Genomic DNA, 15871 nt, shown 5'->3' on the forward strand with positions numbered 1-15871 from the left:
TAGTATTATAAAAGGATTAAAAAAAGAGTAAGTAAATAACCTAAAATAAAAGGATTTTGGCTGTTTGATGATTTTATTACTTAAAATATTACTTATTTATAACCATATATCTAAATAATTATTATTCAATCCAAACCCTCCTTCTTTTCCTTTATAGCTTCCTGTAACAAAAATAGAGTTCATTAAAATTTTGAAACAACTATTGACATTCAGATTAAATTTTTGATAGGTAAGTACTAGGGAATGCAATCCCGACTCGAGATCGTCAACTCGAGATCCCTCGCGATCAGAAATATCAATCCCGCGGGATCCCGAGATTTTCGGGATCCCGTCTAGTTAGTAAAAATAATACAATTCGAACGGCTTGTATAATGTAATATGTGTGTGATAGTGTGGTGAATGCAATAAATTATTATTTGAAAGAAAATAAAAGCCTTTATTTTTCAATATTACTAACAACGTAACATAATTAACAGGTGTAATAACATGAACATAATCAAAAAAGTAGGTGTAGCTCCAGGAGATCAAAATAAAAAGTAATCACATGGCATTTTGAAAGTAGCCTCTTAAAATACAAAGTGTATCAATAGTACAAGCTTCTAATCGGCATCTTAAGTCTATTGCAATGTAGCCAGCTGCTGAAAATGCCCTCTCCGACAATCCCGAACGGGATCTCGTCATATTATGCTTCGGGATTGATCCCGAAAAAATACACGGGATCTCGCGAGATCGGGATCCCGTGAGATCGGGATTGCATTCACAATAATTCAACTAATGGACTTACTAAGTCCATTAGTTGAATTATTATGATAAATTTTGTAGCATATATGTTGCTTTGATGTGTACATCTGATGTGTCACTGACCGAATCACTATTATCAAAATTACCACCGAGAGACATCATAATTCATAACTTTTAAACTCTTGCGTTGCATGTTTAATGTATAATAGAATAAGAGAATTAATGCGAACAATATGGGAATTGTTCACATTAATTCCTGTATTCTATTATACATTAAGCAAGAGACATGTAAAAAAAGTGTCAACAGTTCAGATTATTACTTTCAAATAGCCAAAAATCATATGATTCCCTTATTCCACATTTAAGTGTGGTGGAAAATTCAAGATTTCTAAGTATACCAACCTTAAATCTTTCTTCAAAGAGGGATAATTCTGAAGTGAGATCGGTAATAGCATTCATGAATGCTTCTTGTGGGGTGTAGTCAGATGTAGTTTGGATGCGCAGTACGAATTTGTGTTCTAGTGGATGCGGTATTTTGTAGCCAGCAAATAAAACCTTAGGATCTTTCAATAGTTGGCTGCAACAAAAAAAAATTTTTTTTTGTTCCACATTCTGTGAGAGGCTAAGGAATGAAGCAAAGTAGAAAACACATACTGCCTGATCATGTTTCCGAGAGTATGATCCTCCTTATTCACGGTAAATATTGCGGCATTGGTTACTTTTGTATCTTCTTCTTTTTGGACCCTGTAAAACAAACATTATATTGTAAGTAGTCAATATGGTAATAAAGTTTACTATCGTCATGTACTCTACGTCTACTCGTCGGATTTGAGCTTAGATTAATTCACAGTCAAATGTGGAGAAGACCCTTTGCCTTTGCTAGCATCCCCGGTCTCGTTTGTGTAGCCTCTAGACCCCACGGATTGTGTTCTTACAATTTATAGCGACCTATTATAACCTATTACATTGCTTACTACTTACTTCTTTTCTCCATCGTATAAAAGGAATGATTCGAATGTTGGTGGTGCGTTCATTTTTATTAACTAATAATGCAAACAGGATCAAAATTTGATAATTTCACGTTTGATGCACTGAGCAACAATTTCATAAACGCAATTTAAGAATTTGACATTGACAGCTGTCAAAAGCCCAAACATTAGTGATGTTACGTGCTACGCTTTGCCGGATTAATGTCTATCGTAGTAACTGTTATTTAGTCGATTAAGTATATTTAGTCCTGGAGCCTACAATTAACATTCTGAAATAAAACAAAACCATATCAATATTGTGAAACAAACAGTATATACAATACATTCATACGGCAGCCTTTGCCATCGTGATGACTGCAGTAAAAAATCTCAAGACCTGGACCACTTGCTATCCCCAAATAAGTAAACCGAGGTTTGTTGATTTGTCCTGAGTATTTTTCTATTATTAAGCAATCGTAAGCCATAGCACTTGATCACACCTCTGCCTGCACCTTCGTCTAATACAAGCGTGATGTGACATATATTCATGCCACTGTCCAAATAATTGAGTATGCTGTTACTGAAATTTCGTAAAAACACATCTTCAATGTTTTCATCGATCCAGGGATCAATCCCGAAATATCTTCGTTCGAACTCAAATAGGTACTCAAATACTCCTTGGTATGAAATACTACAATAACAGTTTGTTTTAATTTACGAGGTATAAATAAAACTACAGATACAGCAGAAAACACCGTTTATTTTATAATTATGAGAGAATTTCAGATTGATAACCTACATACAGAATAATATGACTATAAAACCAATCTAACTTGAATTTTACATATTGTGTCCAGAACCTCACTGTTAAGTTAATTCGTAATACAATAGTTTGTAATTGTAACAATATTATTGTAGGTATTCAGTGTTCCTTTACAAGAAGATTATGAGATAATTTTGTCATAGGGAATACAACTTTAATATAAATTCTGAAATACTTATATAGGTACAAGAAACATCCGTAAAACGGTACTAAACTATTTAAACATTTTTGTCTAAACTAAATATGAAAAATAACATGATTTAAAATAAATTATAAACTCTAATACAATATTTATAATAATGTTTCACATCATTCAACGCCAAGCAACATCAAAGATCCAGAAAGAATAAAGCACAATTGTGGAAATTTTTGATAATTACGAACATTTAACTACAAATTGAAGTCTAGCGACTCTACTGATAAACAATATAATTTGTAGAATATTAGGTTGAGTACCTAATCGGTGGGCTCGGTGGTAATCCGCATCACGGTCTCACAGGGTACCGCTAGATACTACCGGCTGAACAAAAATCAACACTTTTACATATTGAAATCTATTTATTTTCTAGTGCCTGGAATAAATGCTCTATACTACTATTATTGTGTAATATTAAGCAGCCACGGCATTTAAATGTATAATGCGATTAATATAATTTTAATGAAATCGAGTAGCAACATATTGATTGGCGATAAACTTAGCAAATTTAAGTTTCATGCCGGTAGCCCCCATAATTTCGGTACCCAATATATTGAATATCTAACAATTTGCATATTCACATGACACAGACGATACAATTATTCGTCGATAAAGAAGTAATTAGATCTATAAAGGTAAAAGTAAGTATTTGAGACTTGAGGCGATATTAAAAGGTCGTTTATAGTTTCTGGCTTTGATCATCAGGATCTTAAAATTACATTTTAAATGTTCGTTGTTTCACAAATTCTTACCAAGCATTACTTTGATCTGTGAAGTGATTGTTTGTTTATAATATAGTCAGAACTACTGATATCAATGACTTAGATACAATATCTATTGTTTATATATGCTGTTATTAACTGTTATACAATTACATAGACAGTCAAGAGTGAAGAAAACGAGTTTATTCAAACCTCATTCATTATATAGAACTTAAATGGTTTAATAAGCTTAATAAACAGCACTGCAATCATTTGGATTACGTTTAACACTTACTAGCTATCATCTGTTATGTAATAAAATGCTATGAGAATTGACACATAAGTATATAAACTATACTAATTGTGTACGTACTTATACAAAATTAGCAATCCAATCAACAATATGCATACTATTGATTATGAAAATATCTATGCTTTACGATATTGAGATTTGTTAGAACGTACGTGCCGGAGTCGCAGCGCGCTCCGGGCGCCTGCGCGGGGCCTGCGCTAGGTGCCAGGCCCCCGCCGCTGATATTTGAACACGAGAACATCACTTATATGTACACTAGTAACAGAAGATACAATTGCAATATTACGATTGATATTATTAGAATAATAGAGATTATTAAAAGCTGACTAGAAGTTCGGTTATACCTACTCTAATGATTTATTTTTACAAATCAGGATAGGAGCGGAAGAGTTTCGCTGCGGTGGCGGCGCAGGCCGGCGGCGCTAGCGGAACCCTTCGCTCCGAGCGCGGGAGCGCGTGTCACTTGTGCGAAATGTTCCCGGTGTAGGGCGTGCTGCGGCGCACTGCCCATCACTACCATTAACGTTAGATTGGTGTCAGGTACGCAGTCTCGCTTCGAGACCAATTTATATAATACTTAGACCTAAGATACGATGAGATTAGATGCAACTAGCTAGAGTCAGCGCGATGTCGGGTACCTACATAGTACGGGCAGCGGTCGGCGGCTCGGGGCGCGGGAGCCCGCGGGAAGACAAGCGACACAATTGACTGGCTAGTGGAGAAACGCGGCTGACCTCGATGACTTTATAATGAAGCTACTCAGAGAAAAGGTATCACCTAATTTCTCTACTGTTACGAAGGCAACTAGATGAAATCCTACTCTTAAGGATAAAAATCTAATTATGCTATAAATGTTAAAATTAACATTGCTTCATGTTCTTAAATATTCAACTGCAGACTAGTAGCGAGCGCGCGCGAGACGGGGGACAGGGCACACGACACGTCGACGGTGGGGTACTTAGTGCCGTTATCCACTCGCGCGCCTCCGCACACTATTAACAATATGCCATATTATACCACTACATAATCATCCTTCGCGACAATCCTTTAATTATATAACTTTATTTTCTTATAGGAAATTGCTAATACATGTTGGTGCTTAAATTTTCGAGTGACTTTTCTCTACGACAATTTAATATTAGTTACAAACGGAAAATACTGCTCGATAACTATTCTTATATTGCTGAAGACTCTGTACTTCAAATTTATTAAAAAAGTTATCCTAGCTAAAACGGCTACATTATGTATTACTGTACAACGAAGAGCGTCTTAAAAAGTATCAAATTAAAATTTATAATTCACTCAACTATAAATTTGATCGAAAAGCGCCAAAATCTTTAATGAGTCGTTTATACTATGTATTATTTTGAAAAGTTCAAAGTACTCTTACTGTTTATTAAAAGTTACATTCACAATAACAATTCATTATTATTATAAAGTTAACTAAACAACAACTGCATCTACTATCACACATTCGAAAGTTTTAAACAATTTTACAATTGTAATCGAACTTCATTATTGCTACGGCGACGGCACGCCGGCGCGATATGCTGCGCGCGCTCGCGAGCCCCGCGCTCCGCCACGGGTGTGACGTCACGGCGCCACCGGCCCGCGGCGGAGAGCGCGGCCGCGGCTCGCTGCACGATCCTGTCGTGCGACCACCGCGATATGCACCGCGCGCTACGGCACAAGTACCAGTGATCACTTGCGCGAACGCGAAGGTTAACCATCTAAATGGTGAGGTAGAACCTAACGATATCGCACCTACCCCGCGCGCCCAATACTGATACACGCATCGAACCGACCTATACTCGTAACGGTGCCGACTTCGATAAGGGCGCACGGGCGTTACACTCCACCATTCCCTCTAACCTATCAACGTGGTTTAACTATTCACGATTAAACAGAAATATTTGAGACTTACTGTTTACATGAGAGGGGATATCTGTCGAATATTTGTATCACTTTACTTATACGTATAAACTATGTTCACTTTATGGCGACTAAGCAGCCATATTGTGATAATTATCAAAACTTGAGATAAACAATTTGTCCAATTTTCACTGGCGAATATTTTTGATACTTTAAATACGAGTAGTAAGGGATATTGTAATGGAAACCGAGAGATATAAAAGTCTCTAAATACTGTTATGCGTGTAGATACTAGTTATATAATGTACGTATCGACTAACAATATGTATATTTGATTATTGCGCACTAAATTAATAATTTTCCCATAAATAAATACTTGATTGTTTTGTGTGATCGCTATGAGTCGTTATTAGAGCCAGCGGTTATGGAGTGATCTTACGGCCAGTTAAATACCAACGATATATATTCGTCAAACATTCGCGACTATGATGTATCTCAGAACATGAGTAATTGAATATAGTTTGAATGTTATAGACGAACTTCTAACAACAAATAAGAAGTGTTTATATGTGTTAGTGATGATTCGCACTGTTGCTGCATGTTGATTGTTGGCAGGCGGGATGCAGGCACCGACTAGTGCGTGACGATTCTTCTTTGTATGACGGTCCTGAAACATTTCACATTGCAATCCATTAAATAGCCAATACATTCACTTTTGATTAAGCTGTCTGTCTCAAAATGTTCATTAAAAGATATTCAAAAGATATCATGCTATCGTTTATTAAGCTCATTAGAGAGATAGGGACAGCATTACTATGATTTGAATAGTTTAATTTCACAATGTTGAAACATTAATATGTTTTATCTATTAATTATCCAGGATATAAGTCTTAATATATTTTGAAAGCATTAAATATTTCAGTTACATTGGAAGGCTCTTAATTATTTATACATCATTAAATACATTTTGTGACCTGGAAAATTACTCTTATACAAAGAAAAAAACATGGTTCAATTGTATTTTTAATAGTATTTACCAGACTTAAAGTAATTCTCTAGATCACTTCATAAGTACCTTTATATTGTAGGTACCTAATATGTTGAGTAAATATTGTCTATGTCATATAACTATAATTCTTATTTACTAGTATTATGTGTAAGTACCTACCGTATATTTCTAACTCCTACTTAGGCATCATGGCTACCTATCTCAACCTACCGTCTGAGAAGATTACAGTTCAAGAAATTAACCTAAATAGGAGTAACAACATAAAAAGGTGCCAAAGTATAAAAAGTGCACGGATAATAAAATACTTTACTTATATTAAAATATACTTATATTGAAGGAAAAAAATAAGCGAACATGCAGTCTCAGGATATACAAATCTTTCTCTAATAGGTTTAAAAACTGAATATGTTAGGTAAATTTATTATATTTAAAACAAATAGAAGAAGGTATCAAAAAATTATGGATCTATAAATGGAAGTTGCTAATGATTTTGTATCCTGATTGCGAGTTATATAAGGCGACAATTGTATTCTCAACTAACAGCGATTATTTAAGTTGCAGCGAATATAAATGCTTGAACCTAATGGCAAAATATAAATCATTCTATTGTAAGAGCATAATGTATCTCCTAATCAAAATATTACGCAACTGACTCATGCAAATTTCAAACCCCAATGACTTCGGCTAATATTCTTTGATCCGAATGTGATGATTATTGAGTTGATTTTTTCGAATGAAAAAAATCTACTGGCTCGATATTAAAACTCTAACTAGGGATGCGATCTATAAATTCGAAATGTTTCGCATCAAACCTGCCCCCTTAGAAGTTTGAACCCACCCGCTTAGAAGAATGTGTTATAGACGTAGCCAGTCGCAATGAGTCCGAGCACGAGCAGGCACAGCATTATCATAATCTTCTTCTGCAGTGGACAAACACAACAAACATTAGTAGCTAGCTATGTCCAGCGAGCGTACGCAGACCGTGGCGCGAACTAGAACCGCCCCACTCCCCACCTCCGGCGTTCTCGAGCGCACCGAGTCTCGTCCGCTCGCCGCGAACTTACAAATTACCTTTGAGCATTTGGCGATCGATGTATGAGTGTGGGCCGCTCAAATGAAATAGCTGGACACGTAGCCCACGACGACGATGCCCAGTATGAGCAGGCACACTAGGATCATGATCTTCTTCTGTAGCGGCGAATGTCGAGTGACCATGTGACCGTGTGATGTGGGCATGCAACAGTACGCTTTAGACTTGCCCCGAGCGACACCACGCCGCGCCACTCGGGCGAGTCACTTCAATCTCTCATTACACATTATTACCATCATTATGACACAACAATACTGGCTTATACTGGAATATTGCATCATTACAGGCTTCCGATCATTCGACTGAGGTGTGTGCGTCATTTGCCTAGCGCTTACACTATCAAACATAAGGTATCAAATAAAAACATAAATGGAAATAATAAATACAAATGTAATCTTGGAAATTATAAACATATTTACAACATGAGTAGTTTCTATGATTACAGAATTAATAAACAACTTTGTAACACGCCCGTTGTGGGGACGTTAGACTACTTAAGATATTTTAACAAATAAAACATAACTTCTATTAAGGTCTCGACATATTAAGTAAATTAATCTTCAATAATAATGAAAATGGCATTAAATTATATTTCACAGTCTTTTGATTAAATAAATAAGTGCACAAGCTAAGTCGACGTGAAAGTAATCGGCGAAGTTGTTCTACAACATATAACATATTCAACTACACGAATATTTAATCACAGTTGTCGTATTTGTGCTACGATATAACACACACTTTACACATCCATATTAATAGAATATAATTATTTAAATTGTATGTCTGTTTCATTTGTGATAATCAAAATGCTAGAATTAAATGCAATAGTACTCACAAGTAAAATGATAATCAGTTGCCATATTCATTGTCCTCACATATCGTAAATATTGCAAACAAGTCGAACAAAATAAAAAATTAAACTAAAATATTTGAACTAAACAATCCGAAAAGTGTTTGAATACAATTTGAACACAATCAACATGGATTAATACAATATTAGTGCAACTGCTAAAGGAACACATCGGCCCAAATAGAACTATTTAATTAATTGTTCTTTACTATCGTTTTAACAATATAAATTGATATTTTTCATGTTCTAAAAGGGTAGTATTACTTTAGCAGTGTATGAAAATCACAAAAAATAAATTAAAGTAGGAAATAAACAATGTAAGCCTCCCCGAAATACTAAGATGTACGTTCATACTTATACTAGTGTAAAATACTGTTCACTGTATCTTTGACGTTGGTTTAAAGAATAATTATGAAAGACTTCTCTCTGAATCAATTTACTTGTACTAAAACGTGATATGACAAGGCGCCTTGATAATACTTTATAGCAATATACAACATGACATTTCAGTAAAGATTATATTACGAAAAACTGCGAGCAGATGGCTTAAAATAGTTATAGAATAAGCGAATTAAGTATTATAATTTCTCAACAAACGGCACTAAATAAACTTTTAATAAGTAGTTAACAAACCGCGTAAAGCTATAGAATATATTATTCTCAATAAATGTATATCAGTGTTAATATAAGTATCTAAATAAATAGGGCAGAAAATAGTTTGCAGCGAGAGATATTTGTGTACTTCAAAATAGTGCCCTATTGTAATATTGTGATGTTTTTACTAATAAGTTTAAAAATTTGAGTTTATATTTACATAAAGATATAATTATTAAATACATTCGTATGATATAAGACAGCCTGGTAATACCAGCAAAAGCTAATATTAAATAACTTACATAATCTAAAGCACAATCTACCTTATTGCACTTTACAGATATTGTCTTCAAACTCGGTACCGAGACAGTATAATAATATTATTATTTATATTTCTGTCTGACACTAACAAACTTCGATAAATATTTAACTAAAAGGCTGTGTTTTAATCATTTCAAAATAATTAAGAAGTAAATAAATTCCACCTTTGGATTGCATTGATTTAAAGAGATTGTGCACAGGTGGCGCTGATAGCACAATGCCGTTAGTTTAAATATCATGTACAAAATAATGTTAGTTTTTACCTTTTGTCATGAGTAAGTCTAAACAATTATAACACAGCCCTCTTGAACAAATAACTTTAAACACATTGGTGTCGATTCTCTTGTTCCTAACAATTCAATAAATTCTTCAAGTATAGGTAGAGGTAAACTTAAAATGATGTTTACAAGAGAACCGCGATCAATGTTGCTACAACCATGCATCAGTTGTGACATATAACAACAAATGTTGCCGTATAAATAATCGCAAGCAATACATTCAGATATATCGTGTTAAACACATGTAGGTACAGTCTACATATAAATCAATGGTATACGACGAATATCAATGTCGGATGCTTGTGCTCACAAACCAACTGAATTCATACACATTGTCCATGGGTGAGTGTGGCGAACCGCGGTGACGTCACACGGTGATCTCCGCACACGTTGTTTTAACTCAGCACGATCGCTAGCACTATTATTAATATTACCAGCGTAACAGACAGGCATATTATGATGAAGATTTTTTTCTGCAATGACAAAGGAAAAACGAAAAGAAAATAAAATCGCTGCTAAATTATAATGAAGCGTAGTCGACAAGTTATTAAATTTTATACAAGCGTATGTTTTGTCTCTTTCAAGACAATATTATTATATTTGAAGAGAAGACATAACATACGAAAAATAAAATGTTTGGCTCTGTTTTTATGAACAAGGGAACGATTCTATAAGAAATAATGAAGGTCAAGTTTCTTTAGTTTCAAAGTACCTCAGATTGAAGAATGATTTTGTTTACAAAGATCTTGTCGACTAAACTTATGCTGCATAAATAAATGTGAGTTGTTTAACTACCCTCCAACATGCGAATTAATGAGATTTAATAAAAATATTTCGAATATTGCAGTCTGTCCAGAACAAATCAAAAAGTTGAAGTCTAGAACTATTTTTAATTTCAGAAAATGTACTTCAAATTGAACTGAGAAACCAACGAATATTGGATAATTATTATTAGTACACTCAGTACACAACACAACTAATGAGATCAAAAAAATATCAATATTATTTGAAAACTGATCGATTGCGACCTTACAAACGATTTTATATAATTCTGGATAGACAGTAATACAAAATTAATTTCAAACTTAATAAATAATATTGTGGTTATTTTTTAAAACCTTTAAATTCCACATAATATTTTTGTTTATATAGCGCTTAAAACATAATAATTAACAAAAATCAAACATGCAGGCTTTCCAGTCAACAGTATATTTACATTGCCAGAGCCATACTTCTTATGGTTCTTCATTTATTTTAAACTTTTTATACACAACTGTATAGGTGGACTCAATGCCAGGGGCATTTTCTGCCAGTCTACCTTGGGGTGATGCAAAGATTATTGTGAAGGTGTTTAAAAGAGGAAGGAGAGTGTTATTTGTGTTTGCGTATTCCTTTGTTCTTGTTTACTTACAAAACAAACCTTAGGAACTGTAAAATTGGACAAATACGAAAACACAAAAAGATTCTTAACTTTCAAACTATTTCAGTATGGGAAATAGGGAAGCAAGATTGGGCAGCATTAGATTTTCTTTTGACCATTAGAAGTATGGGCCTATGACCAGAGCATTCATAATACAACCACCGAACAGAATGCAATAAGCATACATAATGCCACCACCAAAATCCTCAAGTTCATATAATACTGGTATAAATGTAGTGCACAACTCTTATACTGACTATACATAAAATATGACGAAGAGGTCTAACAAAACATCTTACTTAGAGAATTATCAATATATTTAGCAATCTCATTTTAAGAAAACAATATGATATTAATATATTTTTCTACACATCACGTATCTGGTGCATAAGTGCCAATGTAGATCAATAATTAGGAGCGGGAATGGTCCAAGATGTTACTATCATAATCCTTACTAATATTATAAATGCAAAAGTAACTCTGTCTGTTACTCAATAATACTCAATTTGCATGAAATTTGGTATGGGACGAAGTCGCGGGTATAAGATAGTATTAAATATATTACGTCGTTTTTAGTAGGTAGTTGCTTTATAAGACAGTTATAATATTATTATACAAACAAGAAATGGAAGCTTTTTTGTTTCAAATGTTTCAAGCACTTCCTTTAGAGGATAACCTGGCAAGTTTACAAAAACACAAACATAAAAACATCCTTGGCTAAACAAAATTTATGACCGAATTAATGTTATTAACCAATATCTATAGTGTTAAATATTTTAACCATCTTCGGAATAAAGGGGAAATTAAATAAATTACCTTAAATTTTCTACGCTCTAATTTGAGACATATTAAGAAAAACAAAGACTTCTTCACACCCAACAGAGTATAAGTTCATTTTTAAAATCTAAAATAACCTCTTCCTTTTTAAAGTCGGTTAACAAATTGACAAAGTCCAGATACATAGTAGTACAAGAGTAGTGCAACATAAGCTTCTTTCGCTCCATTATACATTGCGGCCTAAATACATATTAATGTGGGCTATTTTTATACCGCCATAACACACTTGTCCTACAAACTTATAAACCACTTATGTTGTTTAGTTATTATAGCAATTTTACTGTTTGTTATAATGGAGGGAAAGAATATTAACATTATAAAGGCTTGACACTGATTGGAAGAAATAAAGCAGTAAAGCTCGAATTATAGAACATACAATGATCTTGCATTGTGCATTGATTTGTGTACGTTCATAGGCAAGACTACGTAAAAACAAATGACTATCGTCTTAAACACCTATTGTTATTCAAAGTAAATACTTTTTATAACTTTTTATAAAAAAAGGGATATTTTTTACGCAGTCTCGTCTAAATAATGCAACTATAACAAATCACAATACAACATGCATTCTGAATGTGTTATTTACAAAAGCTAGATTTCAGTTATCTAGTGAGTACTAGTCACCCTTTGGAATACTTTTCCAAATAAATTGTATTTTTCTAAGCTAAGCATGTTTTAAAAGATTGTCCGATGTGTTCTTAGTAATTAAGTTAAAGATATAGTTAATGGGTTTAAAGAAAATTGCTGTCCTAAAGGTAAAATATAATGAGAAGTGAATAGTATGCCTTTCTCCTGCACAAGGAAAGTAAAGGCAGAAATAATATTTCTACTGTCATTCCAACAAGAAATAGTATGAAATCGTCTTATAAATAATCATGCGAACATGCGTTAAACGATAAATAACTCGAGAATATATCTATGTGCATTATACCTAAAAAGCGACCGACTAGAAAATTATATGAAATTAAAAATTGAGAACAGTCGTTAAGATTCGCCTTCCCCATAGTTTCCACAAGGTATGTAGTAGAAAATGTACGGATTCGATAGTTTAGTAACAACATACAGTAAACATACTATAGAGAATGAGTTTCGTACTAATATCGTAGGACGTATACACTCATAGGCGTACAGAATATCGGAAGTTCTTGAACGATAAAATAGAATTATCGCGCAAGAATCTGACACACTGTAATAGCCTCATGAGCGTGAGTCGCTGTTCATAGGACGAAATCCATTCTCTGTAGTACATTTACAGCGCGCCAACAGATTCGGCAGAGCCGTAATTAAGTTGATATCATGCATTACCTTCCGAGCTTTTATCATGTAATCGCGAGCAATGACTAATTTGTCGCGGCCGTCGTCCACGTAGTCGGTGGCTTGCGTCACATGGTACTCGATGCGATCTATCAGCTCGCCCTGCTTGCCTAAGGTCAATGGCGCTAGGAGGGGAGGGACACTACCGCGGCACACGGCCGATTGGTTCATACGGTTTATACAAATCCCCATAAGTAAACGTGTTACAGGAACCGACCAAAGCGCTGAAGTAAAACGTTAATAGATTAGGACAGAGTATATTATTCCCCAGTGTATTATGTTACCACAGTAATCCTATAGACGAAGTTATGTTTAGATATAAGCACAAACGGACACACGTGTTACAATGTATATGACATTCAGTGTTAACCTAGTTGTTGTACGACATGTTATAATTGTATGACAATCATTATTTATGATACACCAAAACATTTGTTACATAATAACATATAATACGATGACTCGTCGAATGTGTTAAATACAGTTATTATATAACAAACACCACCATATACAGAAGGCAAATTACGCACACACCAATGATATTATAAGTTAGTGATACATAGAATCGAAGGTTATGATAAGAAGCCCATTTCAACCGTATGTTAGGTAGTCGAAAGTTCACAACAATCAAAGCGAGATGGTGAAGATAGATAGATGGAAGGTAAAACAACACAAACACAAGTGTGAACCAATCACCGTATCGTCGTTAACAAAATGCAGGGTTCAACGATTCAAATCATTCACAAATAAACAGAACATGGTACAGGTGGTCGCGGGACGAGGACAGGTGGACGGATGGGGAGAAACAAAACAAAAAACAAAATATTAGTAAAGAATGAATTCACATTGAAATGATCACTCACCCGTCGAGCTTTGCTCTGATATTTAAGGGCCTTCTTAGTGTCTTGTGTGGCAGTTTGGACATAGTCCACAGCGTGTTCTACATGATACTCAATGCGGTCGATCATCTCTCCCTGTATCCATAACAACTAGTTTAGTTAGAGTTCTACTAACTACGACACTAACTACTACACATTACTTACTACCACACACATTTTATCTGTTCTGTGTATTGGAATCTGTCTTCCTATTAGGACAAAAACAATTCCTTCACATTCCTACTAATGTTTGGGAACGAGGGAATCTAATAAGAGATTTAAGGTTTCAGGCTCGTTATAACCACTGTGCGTATCACAATTGGAATTCGCGTAAAAAATTCAGAGGGTAACGTTGTACCGCAAACATTTTCATGCGAGAAAATATCGTTCTGAAATGTCCGTTTTAAAGACTGACCGTAAGGCATCTTGTACTTTTGAGTTATTAGCCTGGCCAAGGAGGACTTGTGTATAATAATACGAGTAAACTGTTGTATTGGTGACCTGGCTCTCGACAAGCATCGCCATGTCCATGAACATGTCGTGGAGCTCGCGAATCGATGTCTCCAGCTTGATGATGTCGGCGTGCCGCGCCTCGATGTCCGCCAGCGTCTGCTTAGCCTGCTGGGTCTCCATTATTATCTGAAACACGTTAGGTAAAACTATTATTATACAGCTCATAATAAAACATGAATCTTGTTTAATTGAAACTGCTCAAGAGCCGAATTATATAAATGGTGTTCAGTTCAGGCTTATAAATGTCAAAATGTAAGGATCATAGTAAACTAGTGTCTACTCTAATAGAAATAAGACACGACAATATTTAGTTTTGTCTTCCAAATTAAATTCTTATTCAGTATTAGAATATAACATTGGAATTAGTTACACAATTTGACAGGTGCTGAGATCATGGGAAATTACTACACTAAGGAGAAAACAGAGACAGTTTCTAATTGAAGAAGGATAAAATGAGTGTTACCTACTTTCCAATCTACGTACACCAGTTTGAAACGCTGACGTGGGCATAACCATAAACTATTACGGGTTATTTGATGACGCATTATGCGGAAAAAGTAACAGATAACCCACACGATTGCATCATACATAAATCATTAGCTAAAATATTGATTTTTCAAATTCACCTGCAATGCATGCTATCGATTACTTTAATTACTGTTTGGACGACAGAACTGGGTAGTTTCAACTGCAACAGTTGTTAATTGATTTACGTAATGAACTAAAAAGGTTAAAGTTTAATCAATCAGCCTTTCCTCCAACTATGTTTGGATCGGCTTCCAGTCTCACCGGATGCAGCTGAATACCAGTGTTTTACATGAAGCGACTGCCTATCGGACTTCCACAACCCAGTTACCTGGGTTATAACACGATATCCAAAAAGGTTAAAGTTCAGTTTATCAATAAACAGAACAAAGCTTTATTTAATAAATGAATAGACAATTTCTGGTAGTTTTGTGTAGAATTATTAATATATCGATTGTCATATTCGTCGAACATAGTAATGAATATACGCATCGGTGCCATTGGTAACGCCCCCTACTACCTAGAAATGCAATATTAAATATGGAGCCACAATTAACCTCTTTGAGGGAAAAAAGAGGGTTTTCTTCTAATAACAGTAAGTAATATAAGACAAGGATGACTAACACCA

General features: G+C 34.6%; 2 protein-coding genes across 8 annotated transcripts in view; both read right to left on the bottom strand.

Moving 5' to 3' along the window:
- Window positions 1-46: 46 nt before the first annotated feature.
- Window positions 47-1883, bottom strand: Polr2J (DNA-directed RNA polymerase II subunit RPB11). The gene is made up of 4 exons (XM_076136738.1): window positions 1723-1883; window positions 1396-1485; window positions 1144-1318; window positions 47-161 (listed from the first exon to the last, which is right to left on the bottom strand). Exons 1-4 carry the CDS (start codon window positions 1773-1775, stop codon window positions 126-128), a joined length of 354 nt encoding a protein of 117 aa, XP_075992853.1. The 5' UTR covers window positions 1776-1883; the 3' UTR covers window positions 47-125.
- A 566-nt stretch (window positions 1884-2449) lies between these two features.
- The window catches only part of Syx1A (Syntaxin 1A), a 47267-nt gene continuing 33845 nt past the window's right edge, over window positions 2450-15871 (bottom strand). The window contains exons 6-9 of one of the 7 annotated variants that reach the window (XM_076113688.1): window positions 14707-14844; window positions 14191-14301; window positions 7462-7543; window positions 2450-6281 (exon numbers count right to left, since the gene is read on the bottom strand). In XM_076113688.1, coding sequence (XP_075969803.1) covers window positions 7466-7543; window positions 14191-14301; window positions 14707-14844 — 327 coding nt within the window. In that variant the 3' untranslated portion in view covers window positions 2450-6281; window positions 7462-7465. Of the gene's footprint in view, window positions 6282-7435; window positions 7544-7694; window positions 7812-8085; window positions 10230-13318; window positions 14302-14706; window positions 14845-15871 lie in introns of those variants that run through there. The other 6 variants (XM_076113690.1, XM_076113687.1, XM_076113686.1 and 3 more) reach the window with 6 other exon arrangements.

This window comes from Anticarsia gemmatalis, chromosome 4 (assembly GCF_050436995.1).
Source record: "Anticarsia gemmatalis isolate Benzon Research Colony breed Stoneville strain chromosome 4, ilAntGemm2 primary, whole genome shotgun sequence".
NCBI lineage: Eukaryota > Metazoa > Arthropoda > Insecta > Lepidoptera > Erebidae > Anticarsia > Anticarsia gemmatalis.

Bases quoted from the DNA above. Each gene is read 5' to 3' on its own strand.
- Polr2J (XM_076136738.1), bottom strand. From the start codon at position 1,775: ATGAACGCACCACCAACATTCGAATCATTCCTTTTATACGATGGAGAA. The intron at 1,486-1,722 runs GTAAGTAGTAAG...TTTGTTTTACAG, and splicing joins TTATACGATGGAGAAAAGAA to GGTCCAAAAAGAAGAAGATA. The intron at 162-1,143 runs GTTGGTATACTT...TTTTTGTTACAG, and splicing joins TCTTTGAAGAAAGATTTAAG to GAAGCTATAAAGGAAAAGAA.